The sequence below is a fragment of the Protomyctophum parallelum genome, assembly GCF_964188405.1.
Source record: "Protomyctophum parallelum genome assembly, chromosome: 9".
NCBI classification, from domain to species: domain Eukaryota; kingdom Metazoa; phylum Chordata; class Actinopteri; order Myctophiformes; family Myctophidae; genus Protomyctophum; species Protomyctophum parallelum.
This window is the reverse complement of record NC_139706.1, coordinates 19,875,702-19,894,801: the sequence shown is the minus strand read 5'-3', so window position 1 is coordinate 19,894,801 and position 19,100 is coordinate 19,875,702. Positions and strand designations below refer to the sequence as shown.

The 19,100-nt window shown below is 44.4% G+C and overlaps 1 protein-coding gene across 2 annotated transcripts in view; it reads left to right on the top strand.

The window, feature by feature from the left end:
* The window catches only part of axl (AXL receptor tyrosine kinase), a 56,605-nt gene that overhangs the window by 31,110 nt on the left and 6,395 nt on the right, over positions 1-19,100 (top strand). For both annotated transcript variants that reach the window (XM_083774052.1, XM_083774051.1), the window contains exons 8-16: positions 9,727-9,866; positions 10,122-10,266; positions 10,988-11,005; positions 12,848-12,977; positions 13,623-13,714; positions 16,372-16,467; positions 17,325-17,402; positions 17,631-17,723; positions 18,247-18,368. In XM_083774052.1, coding sequence (XP_083630178.1) covers positions 9,727-9,866; positions 10,122-10,266; positions 10,988-11,005; positions 12,848-12,977; positions 13,623-13,714; positions 16,372-16,467; positions 17,325-17,402; positions 17,631-17,723; positions 18,247-18,368 — 914 coding nt within the window. The remainder of the gene's footprint in view (positions 1-9,726; positions 9,867-10,121; positions 10,267-10,987; positions 11,006-12,847; positions 12,978-13,622; positions 13,715-16,371; positions 16,468-17,324; positions 17,403-17,630; positions 17,724-18,246; positions 18,369-19,100) is intronic.

The window sequence follows — 19,100 nt, the reverse complement described above, 5'->3', positions numbered from 1 at the left end:
TATTTTTTACAGTCTATGCAAGCAACTCAGCGGTCGGTACAGTTCAAAGGTAACTTTAAACTTAGGCAGTCTAGCCTAAAAGACGGCCGTAAATGGTCTGCAGTTAACCTGTTAACACCTTGAGGGCCCGGGCCTATTTAATCCATTAATAAAATGTGCCCATCGTCAGCAAGCGCCTCTAGGCTGTAGAGCGATGCGATCAGTTTTCATAGCACTAATTTGACGGAGATTATCAATCTCTGTCTTGGGCACATGACCGTGCACTTGAACTTGATGGTGATTTACGTCATGGGCCCCGATGGTGTTAACATACTCATACTGTACAAGTGCTTATCAGGGTGGGGGGTCCTCAGGTCAAATATGATTATTTTGCTGGTCACGGCCTGAAGAGGTTGAGAACCACTGGGTTAGTGAAGAGAGAGACAGGAAAGATGGAGAAAGAGCTGGACGGTATGCCCGGCCTGTCCGGGAATCAAATCATTGGAGTCGCTGCTGTCAGGCTTTAGATCCTGTGTGGTACTAACCGCTCTATCGTGTTCTTTTTTTCTTTCTTTTTTAATGATTCGCCCAAAATAGGGACACTGCCAGCCAGGGTTAATGTGGTTCAATGTTACAAAACCTAGCCCGGCTGTCTGTGTTTCCTTTTTTGCCTGGATGACAGCGCCTGGCTGGACTCTTGACTGTGGCTTTTAGAAATACCAGGCCAGGTTTTTAAATGTAAACGGTCGACGAGTATGTGTGCTCCAGGACCAGGCTGGTATAGAGAAGGGAGGGAAGGACTGACCCTAGATGGAGAATTTGAAAGGTTGGGTGGGTGGGGCTTGGACTTGGGACAGGCTAAAGCCCCAGTTGTAATTACTTGCATGTGGGTGTCGCGCAACTGAAAGATAGCCGATCTACAAGCCCACAGTGTGGTGGTCACGTTGTGGGCTTCTTCAGTTATTTGCCGCAAAGTACAGTACGTAGGGATTTAAGAGGTTAGGTCAGAGTAACATACTGGCTGCGAGTTAGGAGAGTGTGTGGAAGGTGGGTGGGAGCTGGAGAGGGCCAGTGAAAAGTGGGTGGGGGGTGGGTGGAAGAGGGAGCGGGTGTAAGCTTTCTTGAAAGGCCCTCAGTTTGGGACTGGCGGTAAAAAAAAAAAGAGAAAAAAAAACTTTGTCAGGCTAATGCCAGTAATGCTAGGGCTGCAGTCTGTTTGGGTTTTGAAAACCTGAAGGGAGTTTTTTCCATGCCAACTCATGCTGTCTCTATCTGTGGATGAATGCAACAGGAAAAAAAAGGGCTAGACCTCTATGGTATACACTGAAAAGAGTCCTCAACCGCTGCCTGGCGAGCGATGACGGGATTTTCCGTACATTTGCGTATTATACAGTAGCCTATGATGAACAAGAGATATTTCAGGACAAGCTTCTCTGCTGTAAACAGAGGCAGGCATAGGGAGAAGTGGAAATCGGAACAAAATGGCTGAAATGGAGAAGGAAAGGTGTGGTTTGAGCAGAGAAGAATTAGCCACTTCTCCCTGGGTTCCAAGAAGAAGAAGAAAAGTTTCTGTTCTTGATTTGGCTAAGTTTCTAATCTGATCTTTATTTTGTTTTCAGAAGGAATACTGTTAATAATGTCAGATTGTGTCATTTAAAACAATATTGTCTCATCCTATCCCATCAAGCTCTCCTGGCGCGTGTCCTTTCAGCTTAAAGTGAGGTAATGGGGTGAGGATATGAGATAAGAATAAGAGATAAGGAGGGTCAGAGAGGGAGAGAGAGAGAGAGTTTATACTAAGCTAACCTTTCCATATTAATGTGTAACTCTTTCTGACAGAAAATGCACAATTTTTATAGTTTCCACTGCAGATAGCGTAAGCTGCAATGTAACAGCTCTGTTTACACATCTCTTTAGTTCCAATACATTTTACATAGATTGTTAGGTCCCACATTTGCTTTGGCAATGTAAACATTTTTCATTTTTTTATTTTTAGAGAGAGAGAGAGAGAGAGAGAGAGAGAGAGAAGTGCTGGAGTATGACTCGTCTAAAAGCATCTGTCAAAGCGTCAAGTGCAATTCTATTAAGATTTTCAATATATTCAACACTGATAATCAAGATATGCTGTATTGTGCGATATCACAATAATGGATGATGTTATTGTACATTATGTCATAATATGTATGATATTAAGTTTTGGGTGTTGCCAAAGCCAATATTGAAGAGTGCATGAGTGTGTGCGTGTCCCATTGGCACGTACGTTAAGACTTTCAATATATTCATCAACATTGATTGTCAGGATATTTCTGCAATATGCGCCATGCAGTAGTACATGATGATATTGGATATCATAATATTTATACTGTAGCGTGGGCAACCTGATATTAAGCCGGGGACTACCAGGCGTCCTCAGTGATGCTCACGTGTGCCTTCACGCTTGGAGAACATGTCAGTCAGTCACTGCTCAACATTTTGTACATCATCTCAGAGACCCCCCCCCCCCCACCACCCCACTGCATGCCGTTCTCACATCCTTAAAACTCTACAGAGGAATGTATTTCCTGCATGCTTTGTGAGACGAGCTGGACCTCTCTCTCTCTCTCTCTCTCTCTCTCTCTCTCTCTCTCTCTCTCTCTCGTGCATGTTCACATCTCTCTCTCTCTCTCGTGCATGTTCACATCTCTCTCTCTCTCTCTCTCTCTCTCTCTCTCTCTCTCTCTCTCTCGTGCATGTTCACATCTCTCTCTCTCTCTCTCTCTCTCTCTCTCTCTCTCTCTCTCTCTCTCTCTCTCTCTCTCTCGTGCATGTTCACATCTCTCTCTCTCTCTCTCTCTCTCTCTCTCTCTCTCTCTCTCTCTCTCTCATCCACCATGCATTCCTCTTTCTGTCTTCTTCTTCCTCCTCTTCTTATGGTGACCCGTGGTTCCACTTTCCAGGAGCCAAAAATAAGAGGAAGGGAATATAGCCCTGTGAGACACTGTGGGAAAAACTGACAGAGAGAGAGAGAGAGAGAGAGACAGACACAGAGAGAGAGAGAGAGTGAGTGGGTGGGGGAGGGGAGGAGGAGGAGGGGGGGATTGAAACAACAAGCAAAGTGGAGCCAGCGATGGAGACAGCCTGTCATGCTCCCAATGTAGATCAGTGGTTCTCAATCAGGGGTCATCAATATGGCCGTACACGGACACAATGTGTCCGTGGCAGAGACTTGACCTTGACCTTGCACGTGGCAAACTTTAGATTTTCTGTTTTACACACCATTATTATGCTCTTATTTTGATCATAAGACCCAGTTACTGAATGCAGTGGCGGATAAAAAAAAATCTGGGGGCTCCCAGCAAAGTTGAAGTAGGGGGCTCCACCTGCATGCTCGCACAAAGCACGCGACGCCGGCAGGCGGGCGGCAATGCGGCGGATGGCGGGTGAACGGAATGTCAGCTCATTTTGTATGTCTGGGGCAAAAATGGAATTTTGACAAAAATGTCCACCACATTCCAGCATGGCGAGGACCCCTGTTCTAAAACCTTGTCACGTGAATGAAATAAAAGGTGTCCTCTCTCTCACACAGTGCTGATGCTGTTCATATGGAGCTCCTCAGCACTCTGCAGTTGGAGCCAGCATTGCCATGTCTGCTTATTAGAAGCGAGTTTGGGCTTGTTTTTCTGTAAAGTCGCTTATATATTGGTAAATATTGGTATAGTTGCAGGTTGCAGTTTTTTGCGAGTAGTTGCTTATTTCGCCTTGCTTGCTAATGTTGTTTAAGGTTCTGAAACATTTAATATGGATCGGAAAATACTTACGCCCATACAAGTTGTTGGTATTTAAAATATTTAAAAAACATTCATAATTCTTTCTCTTGGATTGTGAGCTTGTAGAGCGGCTATTTTCAAATACATGTTAGGCTTGTTTTGGTAAACCAGGTTGCTTCTTTCTCTTGCAAGATCTGGCAACACTGGTAGGAGCAGTCCATCCATCCATCCACAGAGTGTTCAGTAGGAGAATGGAAAAGGTTAATCATCACTTAGCCACACAGCTGACTCATAATTCCACGTCTCTCTGAAACTAAACAAGAGGAACGCAAAACACATCTGTGTGTGTGTGTGTGTGTGTGTGTGTGTGTGTGTGTGTGTGTGTGTGTGTGCAGTCTGAACGAAACAAAGGACAAAGGCCCCATCTTAAAGTAGCTTCAGAGATGTAGTGTATCTGTGCGACGCAATGAGTACAATATGTACCGCAGTGGTTCCCAAACTTTTTTATGTCAAGGGCACTATCTCTCTCTCTCTCTCTCTCTCTCTCTCTCTCTAGCAGGCAACAGTGCAGCACTATCTCTCTCTCTCTCTCTGTTTCTGGCACAACAGCGCCACTTTTGTCCCTACTGCTACTCATAGTCACACAGGTTAACACGGACATTGCTCATAGTCACACATATATGTTAACACGGACATTGCTGTTCCTTGGAGTGGTTGCACCACTATAAAAAAAAGCTTGTAGATTGGCTAGTTTTTGCTCATTTTGTGCGACACTCTTGCATGAATTTATGAATAGTTTAAAAGAGATGAGAGGTTTCTGGCCGACAACAGCAGTTTGTATAACATGGATGAGACCTCCTAAAATAGTTGCAGAGCTTTCCCTTCATCATCATGGGAACAAACTCTGTCGAAAAACCCAGATGCTTGGAGGAGGTGGATGTTTGGCCACGATGATGTAATGCAACACATGTGTACACTGTATACACACACACACACACACACACACACACACACACACACACACGGAGAGAGAGAGACACACAGACGCGTTTGCGTCACATTTAATCCATTTAATACCAGTGGGGGACAGAATGAAGAAGTGAACATTAAACAACAGTGTCTCATCATGCTAAATCGTGTCCTGTTGATATTAACCATATTGAAACATATCCTGAGACGGCCAACGGCCAAGAAAAAGTACTCCTCGGAGCACAGGTCTCCACCAGGTCAGGTTATTGTGGGCCAGCAATGTTCGGAATGCACCAATCAGGATGGAATATGAAGAATATGAAACATCTATGAATCTATAAATGCGCCACATCTCTGTACAGTATGTCTGTAATCTGTAATCCACGTAACTCGAGAACCGTGCCTGGTGTCGAGTCCGTCGGCGGAACCAGCACAAAAGCCTCTGCCCGGGCTATGGACCTGATCACCCCAATATCTCCATATATGGAGCTGGCCTGTTCACAATGATGGTTCTGACATCTGCATAGACTCCATATGTGGGCATGCCTGACAAAGAACTCCATATATGGGCATAAAAGGGACACAGGCATAATAACTGGGTGGGGCATATACATTTCCAACTTGCATCGTTCCAAGTAGGCCAGTGCCCAACAGGCACCTCTCTAGTAGAGTTAATTTGAGTTGATAGCGAGGGCCCTATAGGTCTGTCTATCTCATTCTATATGGCTGTTTTATTTATTTTTTGAGCGGTGCCTAACCGCCTCAATGACTGGCCGTGTCTGTCTGTCTGTCTGACGACCCATTGACCCCTGCAGCTGATTTGTGGTCGTCAGCGGTGTTGTTGAGCAGCCTGCACCGCTTAGTTCACACGGGTCTGATTTTTATTATTAAGTATTGTAAAATATTGTATGAGGAAAGATTTTACAAGTACAGTAAGTGATGTATTCCATTGATATTTTATAATAATTTTATTACTTTATGGTTATCTAGTCCTACATGGTCAGTGAGACACATTTACAGATTTAAAGCCAGGCGTTTCTTCGGGCGCCCTTTTACCTGTGCCAGGCAAAACTATAAAAATCACACCTGTGCGAAGTGAGGGGCGCTCTTAAGCAATATTACACGAGAGGGTGTGATTTAACATCATTAATGCACGCCTGCGATGCTGCAGGAATGAGCCCGCAGGTCGAGTTCCAAAAGCAACACAGAAGTGCATTAATGACGTTAAACCACCCCCTCAAGTGTAATATTGCAATTATACAACAGTTACCCTTAAAACTAAGAAAATTGCTGAAAAAACATATTTCTTTAATGACATTGCTTCCTCGAAACGACCTGTTGTATAATTATCATTATACATAATTTCATGAACGACTGAAATTATGTGATTGATTTAGCCGATTTGCTCGGCTACATATGACGTACATTTTCCCTTCATTGTCAATGGCATTTAATGTATGTGTTAATGTACGTCATATTCGGCGGACATTTGACCTAATTTCTCCTTTCATTGTCAATGGCAATTGAGACGTGTGGGTACAAAAGCTGTATATAGGAGGGGCTAGCGCCCCTCAAAAACTACAAAATGCGGACCCTGTGACGTGGCCCTTGAACGGAAATATTAGCAGACGTCGTTTCCGTCGCTTGAATTGGCCCTTCACTAGCATGAAACACGCTAATCTGCTAACCGGAGCCTCGCTCTAATTCTTTTATTGACCTCCTAACATCATGCCTCACCTCACATGACCTCATCTGATACTTGCATGTTGGCTTATTTTAACTTATTTTAAAGATGGCGGCTCCCTATGTAACTAGGGAATAGGTAAATATAGGCTAACATAGATGAGGTTATAATATAAAGGTCGTAACACGTACACGGGAACTATTGCTTTGTGCTGTTGAGGACGGAACAGAAACTGCTGTAGCTACGAAGTGGTTTCACTGTGAAAGACAAAGGAAAAAAAAATTAACACTTTCCTCTTTTGCTGCAGTTCATAGATCATGTTTGCGTATTTCTTTTTGTACCGTTTCCCCCTCCAAACTTCTTACTTTCGGCTTAGAAAGATTTTTTTTTCTTTTTCTTTTTTTCAACATTTCAACATTCAGCGTCTTGGTTCACTTGAAGTCATTACTCTGTTTCTGTGAGAAGAAAAAAATGCAGAACAGGCAACGTGAGAGAGACGAGAACTAGGGGGGAGGGGGAGAGGGAGGGGGAGGGAGAGAGGGAGAGAGGGAGAGAGGGAGAGGGGGAGAGAGAGATGATGCACACAGAAAGAAAAACACAACGATCGATGGATGGATGGATGGATGTTATGGGGGTCGTTTTTGTTGCCGTTGGCAGTCGGTCCTCACCGGGGCCACATGTGGAAACAGTCAGCCAAACACTTCCAGATAACATCATCCATAGAGAGAGAGAGAGATGGGGGGTGGGGGGGGGGGGGCAGAAAGATTAAGAGGGAGAGAGAAGTAGGCTGGGCCATGTTTCCCAAACTCACATTGACATTGTGTGTGTGTGTGCGTGCATTTTTCAAACTGTTCCTACCATGGTATTGTAGTTCTTCACCTTATTGGTCCAAAGATTAATAAACGGCGTGAGGGGGGAGGTATTTGTTGCAAGTAAGCAACAAAGACCATGGAAATAATTACGGGAGAGGCAGACAGACAGACAGCATTGTCTCTCATGTTTCTGACCTAATAAAGCCAAAGTGACTCCTCCACACTGCTCACCACACCATGCAGGCTGTCCTTAGCTTCCACACAGCCCACGGGCCGACGGCTGTCAAAACAAACACACGCCTGGCTGACCCCTCAGCCCGCCGGGCCGGCCCTCCACACTGGGCTGAGGATCAGCGTGTGTCATTCATACTCCCCTCAGACAGTGGGTGTCGCGTGCTGCTAATTCAACCATGTGTTTTTGAGCACACATTTTAGTTTTCTGAAAAAGCTATGTTTCTATGTCAGTCGTTCTTCGACTTTTCAAAAATAGCAGACCTACAAGCTCGTAGCGCGCCACTCGGTGGCACGCTATGAGCTTGTAGGTCTGCTATTTTTCAATAGCTAAAGCATAACATAATGCTAACACCAAAAGGGGTTCCCGCCCAACATGGGTTAAGACTCTTCAGTTTAGGATTAACCATAACCATTTATTGCAAAGCTATTACATTTCGTTTGGCGGAGTGGCTCTGATCATGTGATATTACAGATTAGGTGGAGGGAATTTGAACACTGACATCTGAACAACCACTGTGTCAGCCAGCATGTAGAGTGAACACAGAGTAGTGGCTGCTTAAAAGGACCACCTGATTGTATTTTGTGCATGAGTGAGTTAGCTTACAGCGAATGTGAAGTAGCCTCCTGCCTTCTGTATCTGTAATGAACTATTGCTGTGCTGGATTTCAGTGGGGCATGGGGCTAAATAATTGTTCAGACACTGCAGTGTTCTAACCTGACTCCGCCAGATTGCGGCAGTATTGAGTTCACAAGTTCCCTCCTCCTGCCTGCACCTGGGCTCTCTCAAGCGGAAATGATGAACCGGAAGCAGCGGGACAAACATCTCCGTAATAATTTTGTGTTGTAGTCTTGCTAGGTTGTGTTTACATTTGCGCTGTGGCACAGCTTCAATATGTCACCAGTCTCGGCGTTGATCCCGCCTCTAGCGGCCGCATACAGCCGCATATCGCTCCGACCTGAATTGGTTCGTAGTACATCGTCTCGGGCCCGAGAGAGACCAGACTCTCCCTTCTGGCAGAATGCAAATGTTGTCCAGCAGGGGGAGTGGTTCCACCAGGCTCGCAGTGTTCACGTTCACTCTCTCATTAGAAATTGATAACAGACTCCAATCTGCTCCTAAACAGGCGGCCACCTATACTTCACACAGATACGGGAAGTAAACCGTTAAAGAGCATGTCTTTCTTTTTGAGTCTTGGGTATAACTCATGGCATGATGGGAGTTGCGTGACGATGCGAGTTATTTTTCAGCAAGCGTCACCGTCTTACTACGGAAATATAAATTAGGCTTAATTTATATTTCTGTAGTACGACGGTGACACTTGCTGAGTATAAAGTTAATACTCTATGGACCTGTCAACATTCCTGAATGTTTTTCCTGTTCTTGTTATCAGACTCCTCAGTATTATTGTGATTCATCAGGCTCCAGTAAAGACTGTGCACAGGGTACACAAATAAGCTGAATGACCTGTTCTTTGTCCTTTTTTCAGTTTTTGTGTATTTCTTCCCGCCCGGTTCAGTGGGTTATCTGTGAGGGATCAACCCAGCACAGTTCCTCTGTTAGTCTGGCGTATAGCCCAGGTGATTGGAGATCTCTGCCTCAACAGCCATTCATCTGGGGATCCATCTAAATTCAATGTGGAGCCAATGCAAATAGACTCTGGCTGCTGCTGCTCCCTATTGTGTGAAATTAACTAAAAACATGTTGCGACAGTGTCCTTATTTTAGTTTATTTTTAAACTATATTCGTTTTTTTTTTAACTATTTTAATTTTACTTATTTCCGCACAGTCACAAAGTGACTGTGGTGTGGTGTGTGTTTCAGTGAGTGGCTAGTGACTGTGGTGTGGTGTGTGTTTCAGGAGTGGCTAGTGACTGTGATGTGGTGTGTGTTTCAGTGAGTGGCTAGTGACTGTGATGTGGTGTGTGTTTCAGTGAGTGGCTAGTGACTGTGGTGTGGTGTGTGTTTCAGTGAGTGGCTAGTGACTGTGATGTGGTGTGTGTTTCAGTGAGTGGCTAGTGACTGTGATGTGGTGTGTGTTTCAGTGAGTGGCTAGTGACTGTGGTGGTGTGTGTGTTTCAGTGAGTGTCTAGTGACTGTGGTGTGGTGTGTGTTTCAGTGAGTGTCTAGTGACTGTGGTGGTGGTGTGTGTTTCAGTGAGTGTCTAGTGACTGTGGTGTGGTGTGTGTTTCGGTGAGTGGCTAGTGACTGTGGTGGTGTGTGTGTTTCAGTGAGTGGCTAGTGACTGTGGTGGTGTGTGTGTTTCAGTGAGTGGCTAGTGACTGTGGTGGTGTGTGTGTTTCAGTGCCAGACAACCCTCCAGCCAACGTGAGCGCCGTCCTGAACGGCACCGACGTGTTGGTGGCCTGGAATCAACCTCCTGGCAAGCTCAATGGAGACCTGCAGGGATACCTGCTGGAATACACCACTCCTAACACCGAGCAGGTACAGTGGCAAGAAACCTCTTATCTCCATAACGTTTTGCGCCTCAGCGCCATTGTGTGTGTGTGTGTGTGTGGTGTTGCTATGTCTGAGCACAACCCATTGACACCTGCAGCTGATGCTGATTGGGGTCGCACTCAGGTCACACACACACACACACACACACACACACACACACACACACACGTATAGTTGCACCGCTCAGTTGTGGGTGTGATTTTCTTTTAATGTGAATAGATTTTTTTCTTTGGTTGACAGATTCTTCTGGACACGGGATTGGACACAGAGGTGTCAATCAACCTGTCCCTCCCCCTGTCCAACGTGTCGTTCAGGGTGTGTTCGTACACGGGGGCGGGGCAAGGACCCTGCACGCCCATTCAGACCCTCACCCTCATCACCCCCGGTGAGTGTCTTCATCATTCACCTTCCTCACCTGTCCACAGGAGGCTAAAACCCAATCTAATAACAGTAATAAGTTCATTAACACAATCAAAATCAGACCCAGTCCATCAACTTGTGAAACAAAAGTAGACATAATCCCATGACCTTGACCTACTCATACGCTGAGTTGGCGGTGCCCAGGATCAAACCCATGACCTTGACCTACTCATACGCTGAGTTGGCGGTGCCCAGGATCAAACCCATGACCTTGACCTACTCATATGCTGAGTTGACGGTGCCCAGGATCCAATCCAATCCAATACAACTTTATTTATAGAGCACATTTAAAAACAACAGAGTTGACCAAACCCATGTGCTCAGAGTCCTCTACCAACTGAGCTATCTGGACACTATGCCATAAAAATAAAACAATTAAACAATTAAATGAAAGATGTCTACATAGACATAGAACACTGTTTGTTGAACGTCAACATTTGAAGGCCATAATTTGAAGGTTTATTTCATCTTCAGGGGAAACAATAGGCATACTGAAATAGATATCGCCTTCCCTTTGATGTCAAAGTCATAGTTTTGAGATGTGTTTAAGCCAGGAGCTCACGAAAGAATAAGTACATGTTTTGTTTTTGTTTTGTTTTTTAGTACTTTCCTTTTCTCTGAAATGGAAGTGGTAATCAACCTGAAAACAATAAACCATAATGTTATTATCTGCTTCTTTCTTTCAGGAATGGAGAAGTCTAGAGGTGAGTAACAGATGATTCAAGTGATACTCTCTCTCTCTCTCTCTCTCTCTCTCTCTCTCTCTCTCTCTCTCTCCCTCTCTCTTTCTTTTTCTCTCTCTCACTCACACACACACACACACACACACACACACACACACACACACACACACACACACACACACACACACACACACACACACACACACACACACACACACACACACACACACACACATTTGAAATGTTTATTTATGTCCACATAATGAGAAGTACAGGAATACCTTGTACACACACACACACACACACACACACACAGTGGAAGTGATCTCACATGGCAGAAGCACTTCTCCTTCTGCTGTCTTTAAAACCGCTACTTCCCTTCATATGAATCTCCAGGAGAAATAAGGGAAGGAAGAGAGAGAGAGGAGAAGAGAGGATGACTGCTGGGAGAAACTGAGATGAAAGGAAGGGGGGGATGGGGGGGGGGGGGAGTATGTCCTCCATAAATATTTAGGAGTGACTGAGGCTCTGTAGCATCTCTGTTTGCTTAGTCTAATAGAGTCAGACGCACTATTCACACCACAAGAATGAGAGAGAGGAGAGGATGGGGGGATGTTGTATGTTTGGTAGTAGAAGCAGCGGGGCTGGAGATTGAGACAAAGTGGCAATGCACATTGCACACAATGGTTTTGTTGACAAAATATAGCATCAATACAATGAAAGACAAGGGGCCCTGTTTTAGTCAGTGCTAAACCCGTTATGCCTAACCTTCCTTTTTTTCCACTATTTTAAACATTTTTAAATTGTTCAACTAGCCGATCTACATCAACACGTTGTGCTGTAGACCGGCTATTTGAACTATTCAGAAATGTTTTTCAAAATAGTAAAAAAAAAAAAAAAAAAAGGCAAAGACGTTTAGGGATAAGGGGTTTAGCACTGACGAAAACAGGGCCCCCGGGTTCAAACATCCAGGTCTTAATTCGGCCTCCAATGGAGAAGTGCCATGTCCAATCTGCCATGTCCACTGTAGGAACACTGAATCAGGACAAGGTGCTGTGATTGGTGTCATGGATATACAGTGTACACATTGCACGCGAAGGAATGCCAACTCAGCACAAGTAGTAGTCCGTTTACGGTTCATTAAAGGGGCATGAAACCCTATAGGCTGATTTTGCCCTTTGTTTTCCACTTCAGGTTAAAAACTAATGCAGGGTGAAACACGGCAGGCTGCATAACACTGACCTTACAGTACACATGTAAGCAAACACAGCTGCAGCTAATCAAATTAGTATGGGACTATGGGTTTCGTGTTGGATTTGAGGTGTGTCAATACCGTCTATCATGCTTGTAAATTGGCATGCCCTTGGGCTCTAGACACGCCTGTGTTTGGTGCAGCTGTGTAGCTTGCTAGTCTGCAATGTTTTCTACTGTGATACGTTCGTGTGCTGCTCATTGCCGTGTCTGAAAAACAGTACCTGAAGGATACTACCATGAATGCTGGCATTCTCATGCTTTGAATGATCATTTAGAGTTCTGAACCAATTCATTTTCAGTGGAAACAGTCTGAACTTGTTCAATATAGGCGGCAAAAATTAACTGAACCGGTTCAACCCCAGGGGAAAAGAGGCCTGTGTGTACAGCCTACTACTCATCTGTCCTCTCCTCTCTCTCTCTCCACCGTTATCCTCTATTGTCAGCGAAAGCTTTTCCCCACAATAACAGAAAACAGAAAAACACCCTACAGTATAGAGCCCTGAGGGATTCCGGTCATCCATATGGGGTTTACGTGGTTAAACGTGTGAAGCACTTTGTGCCGGTGAAAGGTGCACTACAAATACAATGCTCTCTCTCTCTCTCCCCCAGGTCTGTCCACGCCCCCGGCGTTCTCGTGGCACTGGTGGTACGTGGTGATGGCGGTCTCCATCGCCGTGGCCATCGCCGCGCTGATGGCCGTCTACGTGGCCAAGCTCCGGCGCAAGGAGACGCGCTTCGGGTGAGTTCAGTGGACTGTTTAGTTACTGTGTCTCTCTTTCTGCTGAGCTGTGGCCAAACCCAAAGACACAGAGAGAGAGAGAGAGAGAGAGAGAGAGAGAGAGAGACATGTTTTCAAGCCACAGCCTTCCATGCATTCTTATGCATTTGGATGGCATAAGAAGACATCTGTTTGAGAAGACCAAACGCCACCATTAAGACATTCTTTCCAATTAGGGTGTAAAGAGGCAACTCTTATACAGCTGTGCTGTGGCTCTGCTACAGTGAAGAGGGATTGCTTCTTTATTTACTGTATACACTCTAAATGCAAATAGTGCTAAATATCACTAAATGTTTATTTGGCTTGTAACCATAGGGAACCTATTATACTGTATATACTGTATATCACCTACCTTAAAGGTTCTATGTAGCAAATTCTATAGTTAGCTGGCAGCGAATGAGAGTGAGGAGAGTTGACATGGAGAGAGAGACAGCTGATTTAAAGGAACAGAATTAATTTCTGATAGAGAATGAAGGGGGGATTATATATTAAACCTTCTGCCTTCCGTGTCTCAAGGAACTATCGCTTGGCTGGATTTCTGTTAAAGCACCACAATTAAAGGACCACTGAAGAACTAATATTGTCTGTGTCTGTGTGTGTGTGCAGGGAGGCATTCGAGCCCATGATGGAGAGTGGGGAGATGGTGGTACGGTACCGTGCACGCCGCACCTACAGCCGCAGGACCACCGAAGCTACCTGTGAGTCCCCTGTCTCTGCATGTCTGTCCCAACTGTCCCCCCTCTATGGCAAGACATGTCTGTCCCTCTATAGTAGGACATGTCTGTCCCAACTGTCCCCCCTCTATGGCAAGACATGTCTGTCCCTCTATAGTAGGACAAGTCTGTCCCAACTGTCCCCCCTCTATGGCAAGACATGTCTCTCCCTAGATAGATAGATAGAGATAGATAGATAGATAGATAGATAGATAGATAGATAGATAGATAGATAGATAGATAGATAGATAGATAGATAGATAGATAGAGTATATGTGTCCCTCTGCCCCTATAGCAGTAATGCTGAATTCACACCAGTGGTGTCAACAGTGTCATTGTGTCAAGTATTTTCTACCAAAGTACGTTATTATTATTTTATTCAAGAAAAAAAAAAAAAAGGTAATTTATCCATGTGTAACTGAGAGTGCGGTTACATGTGTGCACTCTTTTATGTACTGATCAGTGTTATGTACTGATGGTATTTCAACAGGACCGTCCTTGGGTTGGTGTGTTTTTTTAAAAGTTACTTTTCTTTCGTAGGGAAAGGGTTACTGTAAATCTGTTCCCCACACAGCTGTGAAAACAGCCGGGTAGCGACAAAGTCAGAGCAGCTTTAGCCACAACACTACACCTTCTATATGCCAGAGAAGTGGCCTTTTTATCTGCCTGTACCATCATCACATTGAGCCTTCATGCAGGCTAAATGCACTGGGAGCCCCACGTCTCACCCTGTGAAATCTAGTTTAGAGTGTGGTGAACTCAATAGATACAGCTGGCGGAACACGCACGTTTCTAATAGCTTTTTTAACAATAGAACAGCCACTTCTTTTTCAGAACATTGTCCTCACAATGTCTTAACAGTATTTCTCAAACTCTATACTTGCATAGCCATTTTACTCACACATAATAGTAATACAGGTGCACGCACGCATAAACAGGCACACACAGCTATGGGTCTTGTCAGTGTTTTTCGCCTCAGCTGAGTTCTTGCTATCACAGACATGAATACCTGTTCTGGCGGCGCACCAGGGGTCACGTTTCAAAGAGCTCCCAGTCACATTCAAGTGCTGACACTGTCCCCCTTGTGTGTGTGTGTGTGTGTGTGTGTGTGTGTGTGTTGTGTATCCACAATTTGGGGCGGGCCTCATTCACAAGCCTGGTCTCGCTGACCGCCATAAAGGGGCCAATACGAGGGAGAAAATGGGAGAGAAATAATAATGGAAAAAAGGTGAAAAGTTGGACGGTAACATGAGAAGAGAGAGAGAGATAGTGATCATGTCTGTAGATGCAACGCATTGTTTTCTGAAACTGAAGCCCAGCCTCATTTAGACTCCACCACCATGTCAATCACTCACACTGTACGCTCTACTGTATGTCCTACTGCAGGGCTATTCAACTGGCGGCCCGCGGGCCAAATGCGGCCCGCGGAGCGCCCCCTAGTGGCCCTTGGAAAAATAATTGAAAAAAAAAAGAAAAAAAAAGTTTTAAGAGAGAAAGTTACAGGTATGATGTGCGCGATATATAAAGTGCTAGATTATCATAATGACAGTAATCAGCCATAGTTGTTTCTAGGGGTGGGGGGCGAGGCCGCAACCCGCAATTTTATTTGCGCACGCATGAGACTGGACCATGGTCTTATTCAAAACTTATTTATTATTACTTATTATTTGTGGACCTTCAGCATTTCTAGTTGAGGACCCCTGGCCTACATAGATCTTTGTGTTTGAACACAAAATGCATTTGTAGAATCCAAAAAAATCTGCGCTTCGCACGCACGCTGTGCGGCCCTCCACACACAATCATTCTACAGTTGTGGCCCCCGACCTAATCTAGTTGAATACCCCTGTCCTACTGTATCGGGGATTCAAACCTGGGTCTCCAGTGTGGTACTGTAGACCCACACCCAGAAACATCCAGCGCTCAGCCAAGATGCATGTAAAACAAAACAAAAACAGAAGCATGCTTACACGGTGCATATTTACCTACTCATTTGGGCTGAATGTTTGCAGCTTCACGAAGGAACTGTAATTATTGTCGGAGCCAAATAAACACAAAACAAACATTTGTCATTTAGAAGAACAGTTGTACAAAGTCAACAACATCGGACTCAACATTGTGATTTCATAACGTATAAACTGTACAGCTGTGATCTGTTTAGTTCTGACCGAATCCCAGATGAATGGATCCTAAACAGCTGTGCAGAGGAGGCACATGGATTCTAAACCTATTTATTTACTTACTTACTTACTCACTCACTCACTCACTCACTCACTCACTCACTCACTCACTCACTTACTTACTTACTTACTTACTTACTTACTTAGAATAATAATAATAATAATAATTTATTTATGCATTTTACACTTACATAATGTTTGTGACAAAGCTGTTGTTTCAAAATATTCTTGACGCTAGGACCCTGTGTTGAATTTGGAGTGGTACTGTAGGCCTGCCTCTCTGTTTTTGTTTTGAACTGAATTCTGAGATATACACAGCTGTTCTAACTGAACAGAGAACATCTTATGACTTCAAAACTATCAATCATTTAGCTGGGAGCCCCTGAAGGGTCCCTGGACCCTATGACCATAACCAGTGATCTATAGTCTACTGACGTTCTGGTCCATTGTGTTTGTTGTCTTCAGTGAACACCCTGGGCATCAGTGATGAACTAAAATCGAAGCTGCAGGACGTGATGGTGGACAGACATAAACTAACCCTGGGAAAGACCCTGGGAGAGGGTAAGTTTAGTTCTAAACCTGTCAACAACAAAAAAGGGCGTTGGTGTTAGAGCAAAGGGACATTTAGGTAGAGGTTTCAATTTGTGTTGGGTAGTTGCCTTGCCAACTATGCCAGTTGCCAAGTGGTAGAAAAATACTCTACGTATTTCTACGTATTTTTTGGCTCACATTACAACTGAACATGTGTGCTGTAAACGCTCTGACAAAGGCTCTTTGCAGAAAGTGTTTGTTTGTGATGTGAGCCCTAATTCATATGTTAACATTTTTGTTGACTTGAAGTTTGAGGTGTGCTACCCATTTTTATATTTTCTCACCAAATATATCTACATGACGCAAACTCTCTACCAACATGTAGCTTTAAGTCCATGTGCAGTGGGAAGTATGTACCTACAGTACATTAGGTACTTATACAGTATGTACATATATGCATATGTATGTATCCATAACATTTGTCAACATATTAGGCATTCCATTTCCTCACTTGTCTTTGTTCTATTATTTGTGTGCATATGCGTGTGTTTGCATGCATTCTGCTCATCTCAAGTAATTTGCACCAGAGTCTGTCAGCAGATTCTAAGCCACAGTGAGAAAGGCAGCTCCGAAAGGCATGCCAGTCGTACCATTTAGACCAGTGGGTTCAGCTCCCGCCCCACTGGTCCCGGGGACACGCATTGAAGTTGGCTTCCACTTGGGAGTCACTTCCAGCTGGTCAGCATGTGAATGCTGTAGAAGTGTAGTTGTTTGGTACAATGGCGGTCTGGGACCCCCATGAGCAGAGAGTTAAGAACCGGTTGCTTTAGAGAGTGTGCCAGGCAGGAAGCGTCTGAAACATTTGTACGTTTGCTTTTTGTTTGCAGGAGAATTTGGCTCCGTCATGGAGGGACTGTTGACCCACGAAGAAGCTATGCTCAAAGTCGCCGTAAAAACCATGAAGAGTAAGTACTCCATAACAATGAGGATTGTCACACTGTCTATATACAATATTTGAAAGCATACTACGGTAAACACCAGTTCATGAAATTCAGCTGTTTGCAGTTCTCAGTATGTCTTTCAGAAATTATTCCTTTTAACACATTCTAACCACCATATAAGTTTAAACAAATAGCAACTGATATTCCTGTTAGATATCAACTAGTATGTAAAACAACTCCTCTCCTCTTCAGTTGCCATTTGCACGCGCACTGAGATGGAGGACTTCCTCCGTGAAGCAGCCTGCATGAAGGAGTTCGACCACCACAATGTCATGAGGCTCCTGGGTGAGAGAACAATGCCTTTTGTTAGGACATTGTAAAGAAGCGTACCACCTATGTAGACGTGCTGCGGCGCGACAGCTTGGCTGACAACACTGAAGAGCTCAAGAACCTGCTGTTGGATAGGAAATTGTGGAGGGCATGCAGCGTTCCAGGAATCCCGAGTTGGTGTTGGCTAGACCTCAATCTCGCAGCAAACTGGATTGTTAAACTGCAGTTCACAGCAATATCATTTCAGACAGAGGCAATGTTGCAGATTAGTTAACTCATCACAAATTAATGTGACACAGGTGTGCACCTACAGCTATCTCAAGGTACAGCATCAGTATTGCTATTGACAGAACATTGGCATTTGCCTAGCTTGCCTGTGCAAAACAGCCCTGGTCAACACTCATTCCAATCATAAAACATAACCAACGTAATCGTGTGTTTTAGTTTCTCCACCATCATATCTGACATCATGCATTCTTTCATCCGTCTGTGAACCAAGGCTCAACTTATGATATCTGAACAATGTGCGTGTTGACAGGTGTGTGTCTGCAGACGGTGGAGAGCGAGGGCTACCCCTCCCCCGTTGTCATCCTGCCTTACATGAAGCATGGAGACCTTCACAGCTACCTGCTGTACTCACGCCTCGGAGACTGTCCTGTGGTGAGTGTCTGCTGCACCCACGCCCGCACGCACGTCTGGGACACTATGCACCGCATCGCGACACGTTGTGAGCTTGTAGATCGGCTATTTTCAAATGGCCGAAATGTACATAGGGCTGAAGTAATGATAATGGTAATAAGTAATTAGAGTAACTAAAGTTTTTATATATTTGTAGTGTAGTAAAAGTACAACATTTTGATCCGAGATGTAGTGGAGTAGAAGTAAAAGTATTGGAAATTGGAAATTCTCAAGTACAAATACCTCAAAATTGTACTTAAGTACAGTACTTAAGTAAATCTGCGCGCGAGTGCACACATACACACACACTCACGTGCGCTGAAACGCGCACAAACACAAGGTGCACATCGTATCATCAGCATTCATGTATCTATTTGTTCTTTTGTCATGACCCTATTTACCTGAGTCATGTCTAACTCGGTGAGCGTACAAATGTAGCCAAATGGACCTGTTACAGTACATTTGTACACTCTCTGAGTTACAGATGGATTACAAATGGATGCATTAAGAGTGTGTCAACAGAATGGAATCCGAACGTCAACATGAACGTGAATGACTTTCTACGCCGTAAATCACAGAGTGTTTCTAATTTATCCATGGATGTGAAAGTGAACTGTGAACCGGTTTGACACGTTCAGAGGTGAATTACCTACTAACTACACAGTACCCACCCGTAACTCTGTGACAACACACACTAAGCAAACAGAGAGAGAG